We start from the raw sequence: 21,105 nt of genomic DNA, 5'->3' as shown, positions 1-21,105 counted from the left end.
TATCTATTTGTTTTAGGCTAGCCTGGGCCGGGACTTGATAATGCCATGTTTGCCATTTACCCCAGATCTTAATACTGAAATTGCTCAGCAGCTGGATTATTTGAGGAGACAGACCCACGAAACAGGAGAAGATCTGAGAAGGATTGAACAGGAGCAGGAAGCTTTTGCCCTGCAGTATCATGAATGCACGAAAGTAAATGGTACATACCCTCTACATGTTACATTTGATATGCAAATACATATAAGACAACAATTTCATATCTATGAAATAATGTGTAATAATCTGTGCTTTAAGTGATTTGAAGCTGTATATGACTTCTCATTAACAGAAGAGTGGCACAACATTCTTATTAATGCTTTTGGGGTTTTAACCTCCGACATTCTCAGAATACAGTCCCATGCACCTTTTTATGCTTCAGTTGAGCTACCTTAGTTATCACGTTCACTTACTTGTACACCCACCCACTCACTTGCTCATTGTGTTCCATAGATCACACCATTTCAATTTAAAGAGGATGAGTCAGTAAGCAAGGTGACAGGACCTCTTACTGGTGTATAATTACATCTTGCGAATTAAATTCCATGTCTAGATAGAAGAGATGACCAGAGCTTTCAAACAGTGTCGGCAAATAAGAGATAACAGTGCTGTTGCACTTCAAAATAGTTTCAAGTTGGAGTTGTTGACAGGTACATGGTTGGTGGTTGCAGTGCAACATGTAATAAAGTTTCTGTGTTTAAAGAAAATGACCTAGCAGCAAATCATCATTAACTAGTGGAATTTTATGAAGAGAGAGTGATGTCCCATAAAACATATTGTTTTGGTGTCTCAGTTGAGAGGTAATTTGGTTAGGTCTTTGCAGCAGACTGTATAGGAACACTGTCTGTACAACTTGGATCTTGCACCAACTGATGTTTATCTCTTTGAGCCATTAAAGAAGTAACTGTGAGTTCACCACTTCAGAACCAATGCTGATGATCTGAGGAGGCTGCTATTGTAGCTCCTAGACCTGTTGTTTCCAGCGGTTTGGTTTATTAATTGAAGAAATGCTGAGACAACTATGGGGATTGTGTCCAAAAGTAATATGTACCAAAGACTCAGTAAATTTGTGTATCTCTTTAATTTTGTGACTAAACCTTTTCTTGCAAAGGACTTGTTACCTTGAATTTTGAGCCACCCTCGTGTTATCAAGTTTACTTAAGTGTATGTCTATTAATATCAGCTTGTGGTGCTATCAATTCTTTAATGCCTGTTCAAACCTAAATAATATTAGTAATTATGAGATTAAGACTTAATCAGTTTGTCGTCGATCGGTTGTAAGCCTGTTCATCTTTCGTGAACTGTGTTTACTGATGTTGAGTTTGGACCCTCGATTAGCATTCTCACGTCATCAGCAATTTACTACGTTTGAGCTGCCCTTCAGAGTTGTTGGAATGCCATTTCTGTAGGTTAAGAATAACAATGGATCTAGTATTGATCTTAGTTATACTCACCATTCTGAGGTTAGTTTCGTGTTTGTGACATCTGTTAATGAGGCCCTCTGCTATCTTTCATGGAAGTAAGACACCACAGACAAAAGAGGATTTCCATAATGCTTTAATTTGCCAAGTATAATTTTGTGATCTAGGTAGTCAAAGGTTTTGGCAGGATCAAAAAGTACACCAACAGGATAACTCCACCAGAACTTAATTTATGATGTCTTGTGTTGCTTTCTTGATAGAGAATTGTTTACGAAAGCCAAACTGCAAGCCAGTTAATAAATTCTGTTCAGATAACTGAGTCAGTACTTTATCAAAGGCCCTACAGAGCACGCATTGCTCCACAAACTGCCTCCATTCCTTTCTGGTTTGTGCTTGGTTTCTCCAGATGCCTTCAGACCCCAGAGCTGCCATGTTGTCCATTCAGCACTGTCTTGGTCAAGCTATGATTTTGGTTTCCTCTTGAGTGCGTTCTTCGCCTGTCTTCTGGCATACAGCTTACATGGCCAACCTATGGTATTCTTGTTCTTGTAAGCTTCTGTAGGATTGTTCATTGTTGCACCAAGAGGTGGATTTCCTCATTATTCTTCCTCCTCCGTTCACCTCTACCAAAGATTGGTCCCCATATCTTCCTCTTTATTTTTTTTATATTAACAGTTTTTTTTTCTTGTTTAATCATGTTCCATGTTTCTGAACCATTCATGACTGCTGGGCGCATCACAGTGTTATATATTCTCATCTTAGTTTTGGATTATATGGACTTTGATGAGTGTCTCCAAGAGGGAATACATGCATTTTATTTCCACGGCTATTCTTTACTTGATGTCCATTTCTACACTTTTGTTACTGGTAAACCAAGTATTTTAAATGGTGAATGCTCAGGAACCTTATGCCATCTGTCTCGAGAAATTCTTCCTGCTCTTATTTTGTTCCTCGTTGCATAACTCTGTTTTGCCTTGATTCACCTTTAGCCCTACTTTCTGTGCATGGTTGTCCATTTTCTGGCACATGTCTTTCAACTCATAGTTTGATTCACTTTGTAGTACTATATCATGTGCATGTGCGAGACTATTGAAATTACCATCCATCTGTACTCCAACCCACTCCTGATGCCTACATTCCCTTCTTACTTTCTCGAAGATTGAACAGAATACATTTGAGAGTATCCCCTTCTCTGATACCTGGCTCAATCTTGACCATTTCTGATTTGGCCCCTTGGAAACGCACTGCTGCCCCCTGACCCATTCGTACAGGTTTGCACCGTTCTCACTAGCTTGTCAGGGAATCTGAAGTCACACAACTCATTGTACAGGCTATTCCTGTGGATGCTGTTGTATCCACATTGAAAATCACATTCCCAGTGCCCTAGTGTTTTGAATAATTGTCTTCTAGTAAAAATGTGACCTATTGTTGTTTGATTTGATTGAAGGTGGCTTGGTATTCCTGTGTGTTGTTTTCTATGAATGATTGTAATTTTTTGAGGGTAATGATAGAAAATTACGACTATTCATAGAGAACAACATGCAGTGACACCAAGCTGGCTTTTGACTAAACCTGTTGTCAATAGAACACATTTCCTCTCTAAGACTTTTGTTTGAAAAATGCTGGGAATATGTTGAAGATATTGACAGTCTCTTCATCAGTTTTCAACTTGCATATGACAGCCTAGACAATATACTGCATGACTTCAGAACCCCTGAGAAGTTCATGAGAATAGTGCAGACTTGTGTGGATGGGTCAAGGACAGCACTTTGTTTTGGAGGGGTCAAATCAAAAGGCTACTTTGTCAAAAAACTTTCTGAAATACTGGAAGTAATGAAATAGGTCTGTATTTAGAGATGATTAGCTTATATTTAGTTTTATAGGTGGAGTACTACTACAACATATTTAAGGCTGTCAGGAAATACACCTCGAGTTGACTGGTAACAAAAACATGATCATATGTCAGTAGCATTACTACTACTTAGTAACCTGATGAATTTTGTAGCGTCTGTAGCGGTTGTTTTTTTAATCTAATCTTTGTTGATAATGCATTCAGTTTCTGCTCAAGTAAATGTAATGCTTCCTTATTGCTTGTTTATTAGTGGTGCATTGCTTGCTGCTGCTGCTATGAAGAAGTAGTAATTGAATTTGGTGGCTACGTGTGTCACCATATCTGCCAGAGCAATTTTCTGGGAAGCTTAACTTGCCTCTGTATTGCCAATTTTGTTTATTTGTCTTATGATGTTGCAAATCATCTTTAATTTATTGTAGAGGTATTTTATGTTTTATGTATAGTGCATAGTTTCAAATCACACCTGTCTAAGGGTAACAGTTCCCTACAAGTTATTTTTATCTTGCGAGACTTTAAGGGCTAAATGTTAATTTACACCAGGATTATACTATATAATAATTTACGAGGAAAATTTATAGGAATGGGTGATACAGTTATGATTTTAGAATATATTAAGCAACTGTTGCAACTGCACAGAAATGCCCCTGTTGTAGAACTGCAGAATTAACTTCTAGATTTTTTTAAAGTATCCCTTTTAGGATCATTTTTTATTGTCATTTTTGGCTTTTTATAATATACCATAATGTGCAAAGGTGGATAATGATCTGAAATATAGACCTGTATGTCAATATATAGCTGACTTTTTTTTTCCATTGTAATGTGCAGTTTTCAAAGAGAAAGGGAAATCAAGACAAAGTATGAACATCGAAGTATTTAACAACTTAAGTTTTACCATCACTTTACCACATGTCCTGTCAGTAGAAAGAAATAAGATTAGACTGAAATTTTATTGCGAGTTGCACTTTGTAAGTGTTCACGGTTTCTTGCTATTTAACCGACTACTGGGCCCTCCCGTGTATAAAATGTGCAATCCACAAACAAAATTGTTTTGCACCATCCCATTATTGTTTCAAGTTTCAGAGATCATACCTATTCCTTCTTTATTGCTTCAACTAACACAGGGACAAGTTGTATTGTCATACATCCAAATGAGCAGTATAAAATAAACATTGAGCTAGGTGAGAAAAAAAAAATATACGTTCCCTGCAAGAAAATGATCCAGATCATGAGCTAGTAGCACAATCTGAGACTGAGACAATTGTCTATGAAATAATTGATAATTGAATAAGCAGTTGGCTGGGATATGATGCACCTGCACTGTTTAATGCATGAGTGAGTCATTACTGTGGGATAACAAATAATTATTGCAACAAAGTGATATAATGAAATGTTTACACTTGTACACAGTACATTGCGTGCCTGCTCATGTTACGAAAAACAGCACTCCCGCTCGTATGTGTGTAATATTGCTGTGTTGCCTAAATGTGGAATGAAGCGTTCTGTAAGCTAAGTAAACTTTGTGTGACTTAAGACTTTTAAATTATTTCATTTATAAATTCTGTTCCATTTTCTTTACAGCGCACTTACAACACATACAAACACAGCAGAGAACTCCACAGATAATTGAAATGGAGAAAAAGTTAATGAAGCACAAAGAAACACTAGAGCAGTTACTAAATCAGAAGGTACTTGTAACATTTTTTGCAAGCATTGTGGCAGTGTGTTGAAAGCTTCTAGAGCTAACACTTTCTCTTAAGAAATCTTAGTTATCGATGAGTGTATCGGTTTTCTTGTGTATTGTTTCGAAATACCATGTGTGGTGGGTAGGAAATGATGAAGAGTTTGCTGTATGAAAACAATTTCCAGTGGTTTGCAGAAATGAACATGCATTATGTGGAATAGAACTAATGTATCTGAGGCTGTGTGTTATTTGGATAAAATGTTTTATTCACTATCCATCAGCCAGTATCAACTAACTGTCGTTTTCGAATTTGTTTGTATATAAGATTACTCATATCCTGTTAGCAGATCATAGATCAAGTTAAATATAATGTTGAAATTCCAAGACGTATTCCAAATACATTGCCAGTCCCGCTAAACAAAAATCACATTGCAACACTGTTGTGTCTATTTTAGTTATTTGGGACTAATTACTGTGTTATGTTAATAGGTGGCATCAATGATGCAATTAAGACTGACATTTGTAGATAAATTGAAGGACACGATAGAAAGTCACCTAACAAAAATGCAATCTAGAGTTCTGGATGAAGAACTAATTCGATGGAAAAGGGAGCAGCAGCTTCAAGGAAATGGGGCACATTTTAACAATAACTTAGACAGCATACAGGAGTGGTAAGTGTAAATAACTTCTTTCTTATAATTTTTGTGGGTGTTCATAACGTACACATAATTGTGCGCTGTTCAGGGAATCAGCAGCACTGTTACAGACAATATCTTTGTTGATTGTTCACTAGTTGGTGGGCATAGCCTAAGAAAAATTAGTAATGGCCTGTTATGTCGTTATTCATACATAGTAGTAGTGAAAAGAAAGAAGGCAGTCACATCTCAAAGTAGTGAACAAATGATTTATAGATAGGGGCCACTTGCAGTGCAGACATTTAAAGCGAAACTAGAAGGGCAAACATGGTAAGATGTCTGCAACACCATACATCCTGAATGACAAATACAGGGTTAGCCAGCGAAACGGGCAGATTGGAGATGGCCTTGACAGCTGGAATGTGAGTGGTGGGGGTAATGGTGGCTGGCTCCGTTCTACCTGCATGTCCCGCCATTTAGTTGCGATGGATCGTTTGACGGGTGAACATCATGGTTAAAGCATATTATACGAATGGTGAGAGTTTGGTGAAAACACGACGTGCTTTTCGACGCCATTTCAACATACCGCGCAACAAGCCTGTTCCCTCGGATAACGCAATTCGTTCGTGGATAAACAACCATGAACAAACTGGATCACAGTCTAAAAAACGAGGTGGAAGTGCAAAAACCGTTCAAACCTCTCAAAACATTGCTGCTATTCAACAGGCAATGCCCAGAAGTCCACGCCAATCTACCAAACAACATGCTCTGTCTTGGAATAAGTAACAATTTGGTGGGAAGGATTCTTCAGCAAGCTTTATATTTTCACCCATACAAAATACAGATTGTGCAATCTCTCAAACCAAGTGACTATCAGAAATGATTACAATTTTGTGAGGAAATGGCCAGAAGACTTGAAGAAAATGACGACCAAGTAAACCTCTTGTGGATGAGTGATGAGGTGCATTTCCACCTCTCTGGTTTTGTTAATAAACAAAACTTCAGATACTGATCGGAGGAAAACCCTGGCACACTTCATGAAACGCCTCTTCATGCTCAAAAAGTGATGGTTTGGTGTGCAATGTCGGCAAGAGGAATCATAGGCCCATTTTTCTTCTAGGATATCAATGGAAGTGCTGTGACTGTTAGCTCTGTGCGTTATGTTGCAATGATCCAGAACTTTCTTACACAAGGACTCGCCCGTTTTCCAGTGAATGAGCTCCGCATGGTAAAGTCATCCACGGCCATATGGAACTCATCCTTGAGGAGCACGCATAGGGACTCAGTTGTTCTCTGCTGTCTCTGAATTGGACATACGCGGTTGACCCACAGCTATCTCCTTCGCCGTGAGAACCCACCCAAGTGTCGCTGTGATGCAGGGCTGACAGTGGTCCATCTTCTGATGGACTGCCTCCTTTTAGCCCCCTTGCGGCAGTCCTTTAATTTACCAGCTGCACTTCCTTCAATTCTAGGTGACGATGCCTCTATAGCTGACTCAGTTTTACGTTTTATCTGTGCAGCTGGGTTTTATCATTCACTCTAGTGTGGGCACTTTTTCATGATTTCTCAGGCTACACCCACTCCAGTGACTTTTAATTGTGACGTGGATACCAAAATAGTGTCTTTTATGGTAACAAGTAGTGTTGGTACCTCTATTAACACTTTCCAGCTGGAGGTTCTTCATTTGTAGTTGAGTGGTTGACCTTTTACCTGATCCATCAACCACTGTAGTCTGTTTTACTCTAGTTAACTATTTGCTTAGTTAACTATTTGCTCTGCTTCTTTTAAGTGTCCTCTATTTTGTGTTATTGTGGTGTTCATTTTAGCTCTGTACCCCTTGGTGTTCTCTCCCTCTGGGTGCAGAGGTTATGCTTTTACTGTATAGGCCTTTTACAAGTATGTCTGTCAGGAACGGGGACTGATGACCTCAATGTTTAGCCCCCCATCAAACCCCAAAACCAAACCAGTGAATCAACAATGTTCCAACAAGCCACACTGCAAGAGTTGCCATGAATGCTGTGAATACTTTGTTTCCAGGTGGCGTCATTTCCCAAAATGGGGATCTCCCTTGGCCCCCTCACTCTCCAGATTTGAGAACCTGTGACTTTTTTCTCTGAGGTGACTTAAAATCAAGAGTTTTTCAGAATGATCCACCGAGAACTATCCCAGCCCTAAAACAACAAATTTGGGATGAAATTGAAGGAATACCAGTCAGTATGCTGCAAAATGTCGTGGGAAACTTCCAGGCCCGGCTGCAGAAGTACACAGATTCCAATGGATGACATTTGGCAGATGTTATATTCAAAAAATAATTTTTTCACAGTAAATGGCTACCTCTGTAATTTATATTTATAACCATTAAATTAAAAAAATAAATTTTCTTAACGAATTAGCTACTTATTTAACTCTTCCCGTTTCACTGGCTAACCCTGTGTAATAAATTTAAACAATGAAAATCCAGGATGGAATAATGACAATATTATGAAACGGTTAGATTAGTACTCATCATATAGTGGAAATGTTGAGTTGCATATAGGTGCAACAGAAGACTGCTATCCAAGTAAGCTTTCGGCCAAAAAGCCTTCTTTTGAATTAGACAGAAAACACACACACACACACACACACACACACACACACACACACACACACACACACACACAAGTGCAATCCTTTCACACAAGACTACTGACTCTGGCTGCCAAAGCCAGACAACAGTAGCTAGATAATAACTAGTATATTGTTGTACAGCCTGCACAGTGTTGTTGTTATTGTTAGTGCAGTGGTCAGGCACATAGCATTTGCAACCTGAAGTCTTGCAGTTTCTATCAGTTCAGAAGTAAGGAGTCCAGCAATCGACTAATTTACAAACAGTATCTATAGTGCATGCATATTAACTTGGTTGATTTTAACTGGGGGTGCAGAGTTTGGGTGAAGCAAGTGTCACTAAGCAGAGGAATGGGGCAGAGAGGGCATGTTTTGCAACAGATGCATATTCTTAGTGTGGGTAGTTAGCTTCCTTTAATGAGGATGATTGTAGATACCATTTGTGATGTGCTGAGAATTGTTTCATCATTCTATAAAATAGGTAAGCTGTTTCATTGATTCATTAGTTTGTGGTGTAATAAAATGCCTACTAAAACTAAAAATAATTTTGTCATTTTAAAAATAAAAGGCTTCAAAGAAAATTCTTTTTCATTCCAAAGTTTAGTTAGGTGCTAATGCTCATGACGACGCAGGAAAGGGGGGGGGGGGGGGTGTGGCAACTAATATCTGACTGCATTCAGAAAGGTTGGGAACCTCTCCTGTGGAAGTAGAGAGAACTGTACATACTGCACAAGGCTCTTCCTAGGTCTTCAAATTCTTATGCTGACTTCTGAGGACACTCACTCAACAATCGTATTTGTTGCTAATAACAAAAAGCACTTGCAGTTCAAATATGATTTTCTCAATACAATACACAAAATAGTTTGCACCTACAATTTTCTGCCTCATCTGGTATTCAAAATGAAGGTGATCAGGTTAGATTGATTAGATTCAGATTTAATTCCATAGACCCAAAAATGAGGACTCTCATGGGTATGGAACAAGTCAGAAAATCTAAAAAAAGAAAACATAAAATATCTAAACATAACTCACTACCATGATCATTTGTCAGGAAATTGTTAGAATATGTGAATACATTACAGTGAAATGGAACTGCTAATATTTACAGAATTAATACCCTGTTGGAATGAAACATAGTTACGCACTTATAATAATGTGTCAAAGACAAAATACCTAATCTTGACTGTTGTGACCAAATGCTGTCAGAACTGAAATCTAACAGACATTTTTATTTAAGCTGATCTAACAGTCCCTGTTAAGATACTCATCAATAGAATAGAAGGAGATGCCTATCAAAAAGTCTTACAAGCTCTGTTTAAACTATGCTTTATCTGAAACCACGTTTTTAGTGGTTGTTGGCAATTTATTGAAAATGTGTGTTCTTGAATATTGGACCCCTTTTTGGACCCAAGTAAGTGATTGTAGGTCTTTATGTAGATTGTTCTTATTCCTAGTATTGATACCATATATTGAGCTATCGTCTGGAAAGACACACATTACTGGTAACAAATTTCATTAAGGAATAAATATACTGAGAAACAGTGGTTAGGATACAAAGTTCCTTGAACAGATTTCTACCTGATTTTCTTGAATTTACCCCACAAATGAGTCTTATTATACACTTTTGCGCGCTAAAAACTTTTGGTCAGTTTGACGAGTTACTTGCACTTCAGCAATGCTGTGGTATGCCCTTCCCAGCTGAATTTGTTATCGAGTTGTTATCCCAGAAATTAAACAGTGTCAACCGATTCAATTTGCGTGTCTTCATAATATATGCTGGAAGAAAATCTCTTGCAGGTTTTGAATTGCATATAATGGGTCTTTTCAAAGTTTAATGACAGTGAATTAGCTTTAAACCATTTATTAATGTCAGTGAAAATTTGATTAGCTGCCATTTGTAAATCTGTACTTGACTTGCTACTTATTGCAATGTTTCTATCATCTGCAAACAAAACAAACTTTGCATGTGGCTATGTAACAGACAAGAGGTCATTAATGTACACAAGAAAAAGCAGTGGACCCAAGATGAAACATTTAGGAACGCCACGTGTAATTAGCCCAATCAGATGAAGATTGACTGCTTACTCCACAGATATTTTGCAGTGACCCACTTTGTTTCTTATTTGTTAGGTAAGACTTGAACCATTTCGTAGTACTGCCGGTGACACCATAATATTCTAATTTGTTTAAGAGATTGCGGTGATTCACACATTCAAAGGCTTTTGACAGACCACAGAAAAAGCCAGTAGCCTCTAATTTGTTATCTAATGGATTAAGGACTTTCTCACTCTACATGTCAATAGCCTTCTGTATATCGGAAACCTTAAGGAACTTGGACAATATGTTATTTGCAGTCAGAATCTTAAGTAGAGGCTTTAACACACCCTTTTCCGATACTTTTGAAAAAGCCAGCAAAAATGAAACTGTTCGATAGTTTGACAGTGTCTCTTTATACCCTTTTTCGTAATGAGGCTTAACTTCAGCATATTTTAGCCAGTCTGGAAATGTTCCGCTGATAAGAGATTGTTTACACAAATAACTTAAGATAGATCTCAACTTGCATGAGCACTCCTTGATTAACTTCGTTTATATGTTATCATTCCTCTAGAATACTTTGATTTCAAGGATTTTATGATGGATGCCTCTTCTTTGGGAGATGCGTGTGTCATTTCCATTTTACTGAAATTATTTGTAAAAACTGGTCTCAGATACTCCATTGCACTGTTTACTGAACCTGTTAACCCCAAACTGTCAGTAACAGAAACAAAGTACTTGTTTAAGAGATTTGCAACACTATATGTACTTGTTATCAATGTCTCATTTATTTTTAGAGCTATTTGTTCCTCTTCCTTTTTGGCCCTACCTGTCTCTGTCTTCGTTATATCCCATACAGTTTTTATTTTGTTGTGAGATGTAACTATCTTTTTCTCATAATAAAACTGCTTAGAATTCTGCATTACTTGCTTCAATATTTAGCAATATTCTTTGTAATGCATTACAGTGCTAACATCAGAGCTTTTCCTAGATAGTAGATAGAGTCTCTTTTGTCCCACATGATATCTTTATTCCTCGTGTAATCCAAGGTTCATTTTTAGACTTCTGTTTGATTTATATGTAGAGGAAAACAATTTTCAAAAGAGGACATAGCTTTATTAATGAATGCATTTGAGTCAAGTATTGGTAAACATCTATCCAGTTCATGTTTTTGAGCACTCTCCTAAAATTCTCACTTTTTGACTGATTTAGTACCCTCCTGTTCTTAGATTTTACAGATTTTTTTTCATCCTGGCAAGTTTCAGCATAAACAGATTGTCCGTTTACTATGTTTTGTGATATGTCTTTTTCCCTAGAATTGTCTATGAAGATACTGTCAATAGCCATCTCAGAGCATTTACGTACCCGAGATGCAAAGTTCACAGTAGGAACAATGTTTATGATTGCAATACAGTGGAACTTCGATTTTACAGTCTCCGATTTTATGTTTTTCGCAATTCTACACAATAAATTTGTAGCTCCTGTGATAAACCCATAAGATCAATGCTAAAAATTCCCCGATTTTACATTTTTTCCTAGGAAGGTTTACCTTGATTCTAAGTTCTTACTCAACATGGCTCTTGACTTCATGCAACTTTCTTCCTATTGACATTTGATGTGACTGAACAGGTCATAAGTGACATAAGACAGATGGTTCGCATCATAGGTAGAGACAGAGTTAAGGAAATATTTTAGGTCATTGTGGAGAGCGGAGATGCAAGAGAGGAAATGCTGTTGTAATTCACAATCAGTGTTGCTGACACGACTTAGAATATTTAGCTTGACCGTGTAATTATGATATAACTACTGCTAAATTGCAACAGTCAGAGAAAAAAAGTCAATCAACACAAAGTGTTACAGACCAAGCCAATACGTGACGGAGGGGCCCAGTCACCACATATTCTTGTGCCACATATGACTCAATCTCATCTTTTTATGTGTATTTCCGAAGTACTGTATTCAGCAACAATATCAGTCTTCACCCTTTTAAATTCAAACACTGAGTCTCGAAGAATATGCTGGTCATAATCAAGGAAACGTCATCCATTGCCGGGTAGTGAACTATTATTGGCTGGCGACCCAGTAGCCAGCACACTACACTAACACACACAAAATGAGCTCGCCTACTGGATGCGTGGAGAGGGGGAGTGGCCCTGTAGTGATGGTAGTGCTGGCAGGGGTGAAAGCATTTTGTGATGCTGTGAAAATACACTTTTCATACAGATGATGTACTATGACAGATTTCACATGGAAGTAGAACAAGGGCTTCGCAATAGCTCATTTTAAAGACTTTCATGTTCAAATCGGGACACGATACAGTTGCAACTACTACGTACACTACTCGTGTATACTTTGCACTGCACACACTACACACTGTAGATCATAAAGATTGGCATCAGTGGTAGTGGACATGAAGTAAAGCTGTAGTACTCAAGCTTTCTTTCAAATTCACATTTTATACAGTGTACATAAATTCACCGAGCTGACTTCTAATAAGGTTGTAATGTCAGTTGGGGAAGGTAACTCATATTTTCACATCTGTTTTTCTCATCAAGCGTAAAAGAACACTAATGGTGGTGAGCATATGAAGTGCAGCTCTTAAGAAAAGCATAGAACATTAATGGCAATGGTGACAAAGTATGTCATTAAGCAGATGTCTGTGTTTATGCATAAGGTTTAATCACTTAGCTGCTGTGATGTTTTTGGTTTAATTCAACATGTTCATAATTTTTGCTTTTTCCTGGGTGGGCACAAAGGGTGTGTGTTTTGAACGTATAATTTGTGGTTGTAGCATGTCGGAAAACAGCTCGATTACCTTGTACCTGTATACCAATTTCAGTTTTTTTTGGTGAGTTCTTACTTGCTGTTACACATCTGAGATTTTTTAAGAACTGATAAAATTCATTACCACACATTATTGTATAAACATTGTATTGTACATTTAATATCCTTCACTTGGACAGATTTTATACAAAGTATTGGAGAGGAATGCTATTTTTAATCATATATGCCAATTACATATGTTTTTGCTCATGTTTTGGGTAGTTTTAACATTTTCCTCGATCGGGTTCTATTGAATCCTTGATTCTATATTTTCCTCAGTTTTGAGTTTTTTATATATGGACCACTTGAAAATGTAAAATATGGGTTTCACTGTAATAGTTTACTGACAGACCTTTTCAGTGAATCAGTATTAAAATCACCATCAACCACTGTTTCCTTGTATTTTACTGTGAGAGGGGACAGCATGTTTTTTACTGTGAAATGGGACAGCAGTGTGTCCATATTTTTTATAAAGAGGTTAAAGTTTCCCGACGGTGCCCTATATATAATATTATTATAAAGGACTGTCCGCCCCCGGTAGCTGAGTGATCAGCGCGACAGAATGTCAATCCTAAGGGCTGGGGTTCAGTTCCCGGCTGGGTCGCAGATTTTCTCCGCTCAGGGACTGGGTGTTGTGTTGTCTTAATCATCATCATTTCATCTCCATCGACGCGCAAGTAGCCAAAGTGGCATCAAATCGAAAGACTTGCACCTGGCGAACGGTCTACCCGATGGGAGACCCTAGTCACACGACATTATAAAGGACTTATCATGAAATACTACATTCTGCTATGTAGTTCTTGAATGAGCCTCGGTTAGACAAAAAGAAGAATATTGGGAATCACAATTGTCTGATTATCTAAATTTAAGGATTAAAGATTCCTTATGGCTTAATGACAAATGATTAATATTCCTTCTAAACAGGCCTCTGTTCCTGTATTGTGCATGTAAATTTTTCGTGATAAATATCAGTGTGGCTATGGAGATATCAGTTGGAAATAAACATTATCTGTTGGTGTAACCGAGAAAGTATCAACTTTTATTTGTACTTACTAATTTATTTATTTATTTTTATTTTTTATTTTTTTTTCAAAATAACAATGCAATGAAAAGGATAGTTGCTGCTCACCATGTAGCAGAGATGCTGGGTCACAGAAAGGCGCAACAAAAAGACTGTCACAAAATTTAGCTTTTGACCAACAAGGCATTTGTCCAAAATAGATAATGCGTGCGCCCGCACGCAGACACACACACACACACACACACACACACACACACACACACACACACACTTGCGCGCGCAACCACGGTCTGGCAGCTGGAGCCAATAATATTTTAAAATATATTTTTCAGTTGATGAGTTACTGTGTAACATATTCAAATCATCTGAGGACTTGGTAATTAGAAACAACAGGTAATATCATCATTTGTGTGACCTGATGTTGAAATACTTAATAAAAAAGTTACAAGATGATCACCATATGTCCTTCAGACAGTATACTTAATTTGCATAACGGTTTGCCGCAGTTTAATGGTAGTTAATTATTAATAGAGTTTCAAACGGCTGCTTTGTTTTGTTTTAAGTGTAACTTAACTCATTCCACCAAAAAGACTTGGACCTAATACCCAGCTGTTGCTGAAGTAGAATTTGAGGGTTTGTCCAGAGCTATGGTTGTACACAAGAGATGGTGTGTGTGTGTGTGTGTGTGTGTGTGTGTGTGTGTGTGTGTTTTTTGGGGGGGGGGGGGGTAGACAACAGACCAAAATGATGCCTGCATGTCTCATATAGATTTGAAGCAAAGACTTTCATAGATAAATAAGGCAGATTGACATAGTCCTACCTTAAGATTTGGAATAGCTAGAAGGCTCTCCCCCATTATGGGAGTGCAGCAAAATACAAATTATGTCAAGAAAATAATAAAATTATTTTTTTAAATCGCTCTTGTTAGACTCATTGTATTCAGAGCAATGGAATTAAGTGGGTGAGGGGGAAGCAATCTCTCTCCTTTCCATCAGTACCTAGTTCAGTCTGCTCCAGGAGCTCAGGGGTTGCTGTTTACACCGAACCTCCTGGTAGTACATGTGTCAGAGCATGCAGCAAAGTCAACTCTTGGTTGATGGCACTAAACTCACCAAGTCCTGCTGACACCTACTAGATAATTCGGCAAATTTACTGGTATTCTGTTGTGTTGTATTCTCAAGTTTCATGTTGGTGGGAGTCGTTCCTGGAAGGCTGGGAGAGGTGAGTTACGAATCATACTTTTGACAGCCATTGCCCAACGAAAATGATGAAAATGTGTTAGTTGCTCTTTATCGTTTGAACAATGACTGTCGAATGAGTGTGCATATGATAGCAAAGACTCTCGCTACTTCAAAAACTACTGTGGCTAACATACTTAACAACAACTTGGAACATTGGAAAGTGTGGGTCAAGATAGCCCCCAAACTGTTGATAAACAACCAGGTGGAGATTATGAATGAACTTTTGGAATGTGTGGAAAATGAACCTCATTTATTAGGCAGTATCATTACTGATGACATAACACAGCTGTTTGAGTACATTGGAGAGATGAAGCATCAAAGTTCCAAATGCACATCTCTAAGTTCCCACACCTCAAGAAGGCAAGAATAGGCAAACCGAAAGTGAAAGCCATGCTGATTGCCTTTTTCAGTGTCATTTGTGTGGTTGACCAAGAATTTGTATCGCAAGGGAAGACAGTCGATGCTGTCTACTACGTAAATATTAGAGAGATTAATGAGGAGGATTGTCAAGACAAAAGGAGATCATGAATACCTGGCAGTTGCAACCATGACAATCCTCCCTGCCGAATCTCTGTATGCTTCTGGGAGTTTCTGGCCAAGATAATAGTTTCAATACACTGCCTCAGTTCTCCTAAAGGCCTGATCTGATTTTGGTGATCTTTTTTATTTTTTTATTTTTTTTTCTACCCAAGATGTAAGATGGTTCTGAAAGGTTCAGGCTTGGGATTATCAAAATAGTCCAAACTGATGTGCCAGAATCTAAATGAGGTTCGTGGTGACACCATCAGTGATGCATGCAGTCAATGGCCGAGTCTGTGGGAAGACTTGTAGATGCCAAAGGAAACTATTGTGAAGAATTTCAACATTCTGAATATCGCAAGTGAAAAAATTTTATAGATGTTATTACATTACTCTGGACACACTTTGTAAAGGAAGAAGTGTTTGTAAGTTAAATTTGTTCCAGTGGCTGGATAGAACAGTACAATCATGAGGGTTCTCATTTTCCGTCAGGCAAGCATGATAGATTTTATGTTTGATAGAACATACATAATAAAGTTAGTTGTCCATAATAAAGTTAGTTGTCCAAGAATTTGTTTCCAAAACATAGATTTGCAGTGGCTTTGTCATGTTACTCAGGATAGAAAAAGATAAGAGACAGCAGCAGCTGCACTGGTATGTGAGAAGGGCTGAATCACATTTTTGAAATTATGAGATTTCATTTTATTTGTCAGCCACTATATAAAGGTAGATGGAAACTTTCTTTAGGAAGAAGATATTTTTGTTTGAAAGAGACTTAGTCCCAAAAGTCAGTCTGCATGGACCAAATTACTTGTTTTTATGATTTTCTGTAGATCCCAACGTGAAGAACTTTCATGGATATCGAAGGAGTCAAGCTATACATTAACATAAAGGTGCAGCTATTAGAAACCAATTGAGTGCACTGTAATAATAAGAAACTATCAATACATTTCTATATACTACTTCTTTTTGCATGTATTAAATTTAATCATAGTAAAATAGGCAGGAAAGCCGCTTTTTCAGTTGTTATTTACCTGCTTATCATCAATACTGTCTTCTTAATATTCGTGTAACAATTTTGAAGTTTATCAGATAACATTTATCCATATTTGTAATATGCGTCAAATTTTTTGGAATGTAAGTTAAAACTTATTTTTATCACTCTTTCCATATCGTTAAATGTTAAGTAGAGTAGGGAACTAAAGGATAATAGAGTACATTAAGTGTTGTACAACTGAGTTCTTGCAATAAGTAAAAACAGGAAACAGCAACTTTTAATTGTTGTATTTATTAAAAACTACTGATATCACCTGCTTTGAACCAACATTGTGATCTTCTGATATTTGTTCACATTCATCTTATGTCATTTACATGGTACCAATCAAATGATGCCTGTTGGCAGCTATTATGAAAGTAGGTGTGATATTGCCACACAGAAAGGAGCAATATTAGAAAAAAGTATCATTTTATGTAAATGTTAATGTGGAATGTTGGGTGAAATACAAATAATGAAAGGAGTAAAGATAACGGTTCTCTGTGTAGTTGAGACTTTGAGTGGTTGATGTGAGATAAACAAGAATGAAAATTTTGCAAATCTTTTGGACCTGGTGAGGTGATCTGATCTGTCCACATTGTACAGAAAATGCAGTTTACCTCATTTTTATTTTTAACAACTCTAACAAAGAGCTAAAACAATCTAACTGGTATCTCAAGTAAATAATTTTGTGCTTAGCATGTAGAAAAGCCTGTGTTTCTGTGCAGCATTCCTGGTTCTACTATTGGGATATTAGTATTATACAGTTTCGCTGTAATGAATGGAAGAAACGTAGTTGTTTTTTGAAATCTCAATGTCTTATGTTGTGTCAAGTGGCTCATGTTTTTTATTCTTTAATGATATCAGTATAATAGAAGGAAACATTCCACGTGGGAAAAATTATATATAAAAACAAAGATGAGGTGACTTAGCGAACGAAAGCGCTGGCAGGTCGATAGACACACAAAACAAACACAAACATACACACAAAATTCAAGCTTTCGCAACAAACTGTTGCCTCATCAGGAAAGAGGGAAGGAGAGGGGAAGACGAAAGGAAGTGGGTTTTAAGGGAGAGGGTAAGGAGTCATTCCAATCCCGGGAGCGGAAAGACTTACCTTAGGGGGGAAAAAAGGACAGGTATACACTCGCACCAAATATGTCTGCTTGTGTCTGTATGTGTGGATGGATATGTGAGTGTGTGCGAGTGTATACCTGTCCTTTTTTTCCCCCTAAGGTAAGTCTTTCCGCTCCCGGGATTGGAATGACTCCTTACCCTCTCCCTTAAAACCCACTTCCTTTCGTCTTCCCCTCTCCTTCCCTCTTTCCTGATGAGGCAACAGTTTGTTGCGAAAGCTTGAATTTTGTGTGTATGTTTGTGTTTGTTTGTGTGTCTATCGACCTGCCAGCGCTTTCGTTCGGTATGTCACCTCATCTTTGTTTTTATATATAATTATTCTTTAATGAATATGATAGTAAGATAAATAAGAGTGGCTGGTTGGAGTTTTTATTTTCCGTAAGAATTTCCCTGTATTTCCACACGGCTATGGTCTTATTATGTCACTTTTTGATACAAAAGCAATAACTTGTAAACATTCAGCCCTACTAGTGCTGAATGAAAGTCGTGTCAGCAAAATTATTTTTGTTTTGCAGTAAAGACGCCACAATAGCTGCAGATAAATTTTGTTGTTAAATGTTGTATTAATCTTAATTCTAGGTGTGAAAGTCTTGCTGAAATTATTTGGATGAATAGGCAACAAATAAAAGAAGCCGACAGGTTAAAGCAGAAGTTTGACTTCGATCCACCCGTGGTTTCTGAGAGACTGCTTCATCTGAACACAGTCATCACACAGCTTTTATCATCTTTAGTCACAAGGTAAAATATGCTGGTACAGTCATTATCCAACATTGCTTACATACCATGCTATTGAAGTTGAGACTAAAGACTTTGTTTAATAATTATATGCTTATGTGCCCAATAATTGTTTTCAACTTTAAGAGAAAGAGGAATTATGGCAGTTCTGTAAGTTATGTAAGTGTGGAGGTAGGGCATTCTGAACACGGAGGCACTTTGATAATGTAAATGGTTACTTGCAGTTGGAAGCCAAATGAAGCAACCTGTGGATATTTTACAATCTATCGTTTATTACTCTTTGTTTTTAAGTCACTTTAATCACACATTGTTATTTGTGTGTTATTCATGCTTTCACTTATTTTTTGTAGTGCTTCAGTTGTTGTTCGCTATATGACTGCATGGAAAAACAATGTTCCATAAGATTTCCACTGGTTCCTACATCTTCACATTTTGTATTTAACGTACACTTCTAATTAATCTTTTAATTGGTTTTTTCTTTTGATTGCCTGGCTAACAACTGCACTATCATTCGTGACTTTGCAGTAATAGTGTGTGAAACATTTTGTAGCTAATGGAAGAATGCATAAAATTTGTCTTTGGCCAGCAACAGTGGATAGTGGGAAGGCAGTGTTGTTTGATTTTGCCGTGAGAGAAGTTGTGAATGGACTGTCAGTGAGAGACATTGTCTGTCTACGTGTATTGACAGTCTATAGTTTTGGAATGCTATCTGCTTTACTGTTAATGTAATTAAGATGAGTTTCTGCATGAAGATTCCAAAAAAACTTAAACTTTTAATGTGAAATGTGTGTTTGAATCTAGTAGCTTACTGCAGTATGCAGACTTATGTGAACTTTCTTCAGACTTTATTTCATTACAAATATGAAGTAATTGTGAACATGATATTGCAGTGCCTGTGATTTCCAAAGCATGATGTAATGCTTCATGTCTGAAGGAACATATCATTCTTCTGAACAGCCCAGGTATGCCAGTATCGTATTTATCCAACGATACCAGGCAAGCAATTTTCAGTTGAAATATCTCCCCTGTACGGGAGTATACATAATGGATGTATGAGTGCAGGTTGTAGACGCATGGTTGATAGCATATAGAAATTTGGGTCTGGCCGTGAGGCGCACTTGGGTAACCTAATAATTAGACGACTTCTCGCGATAAGCAGTAAACATGGATTCAAGTCCCAATCCGGCAGAAATTTTCATTGCCATTATTCCATTATGCAGCTGATGGTGGTCCATATTCGTAATTGTGGATACATTTCATGTATAATTGTGATGTTTCTTATCTTAATTATCACTTCTGTCCATTTTAACCTTTACTTCTTATATCATTGTCCTTGAATGAACATTGTCATTAGTATAAAGGAAATAGAAGTATTAGTGTCTGAGATGTCTCCAGACACTTCTTCGGTGTGAAATCTCACTGGCTGGAATAGAATTGTCTTCAGTGATGAATCCCACTTCAAATTGAGCCCAGATGACCAGCAAAGACATGTCTGGAGATGCCCTGGACAGTGGTGGAATGCCTGATTGGTGCCTGCGATGTGGCCCAACAACCAGGAGTAATGGTCCGTTGTGCCATTTCTTTCCATAGCAGGACCACTTTGGTTACCATCCACAGCACCTTCACAACACAGCAGTATGTCAGTGATATTGTATGCTCCACTTTGTTACCTTCCATGGCAAACCATCCCGGGCTTGCATTTCAGCAAGATAATGCCCACTTACATACAACAAGAGTTTCTAATTCGTGGCTCCGTGCGTACCCAACCCCATCTTCGCCAGCGAGGCCGCTAGATCTTTCAATAGTTGAGAATATTTGTAGAATTATGGGCAGAGCCCTGCAACCAGCTCAGGATTTTGATTATCTAATGCACCATTTGGACAGAATTTGGCACAATATCCTTCAGAAGGACATCCTACAACTCTGTCAGTCAGTGCTGAGTCAAATAATTGATTGCATAAGGGCCAGGCATAGACCAGTGTATTAGTGATTTGGACAATTTGTGAAGCTCTTTCTCTTGAATATCTCATCCAATTTTTTCTGAAATAGTAATAATTTGTTTGTCTGTATATGTACATCACATCTACCAGTTTCCACCTTGTTCGGATAATTTCTTTGTGGTGAGTCATTTTATTTGTCTTAGAGTGTACATATGGCATTTGATGATGAACACATTTTCGTCTGTCTGCCACTTGACCTAATCACTGCTTCGTAGGCCAGTCTCTTAAAAATCTCCTCTGCATGTGAGCTTTCTGGAAAAGTGATAGTTATTAGATGCTGTGTTGGAATAGTGCTTGCCACATGGAAATCTACTTCATGTTGTATTGCTTTG

The 21,105-nt window shown here is 37.7% G+C and overlaps 1 protein-coding gene across 5 annotated transcripts in view; it reads left to right on the top strand.

Moving 5' to 3' along the window:
* Window positions 1–21,105, top strand: part of LOC124794828 (signal transducer and activator of transcription 5B) — a 139,310-nt gene that overhangs the window by 7,220 nt on the left and 110,985 nt on the right. For all 5 annotated transcript variants that reach the window (XM_047258493.1, XM_047258492.1, XM_047258491.1 and 2 more), the window contains 4 exons: window positions 17–200; window positions 4,889–4,995; window positions 5,481–5,662; window positions 18,618–18,776. In XM_047258493.1, the coding sequence (XP_047114449.1) occupies window positions 17–200; window positions 4,889–4,995; window positions 5,481–5,662; window positions 18,618–18,776 (632 nt within the window). The remainder of the gene's footprint in view (window positions 1–16; window positions 201–4,888; window positions 4,996–5,480; window positions 5,663–18,617; window positions 18,777–21,105) is intronic.

The sequence above is a fragment of the Schistocerca piceifrons genome, chromosome 4 (genome assembly GCF_021461385.2).
Source record: "Schistocerca piceifrons isolate TAMUIC-IGC-003096 chromosome 4, iqSchPice1.1, whole genome shotgun sequence".
In the NCBI taxonomy this organism is placed as follows: domain Eukaryota; kingdom Metazoa; phylum Arthropoda; class Insecta; order Orthoptera; family Acrididae; genus Schistocerca; species Schistocerca piceifrons.
Note: the sequence above shows the minus strand (reverse complement) of the source record. Positions and strands in the feature narration are given on the sequence as shown.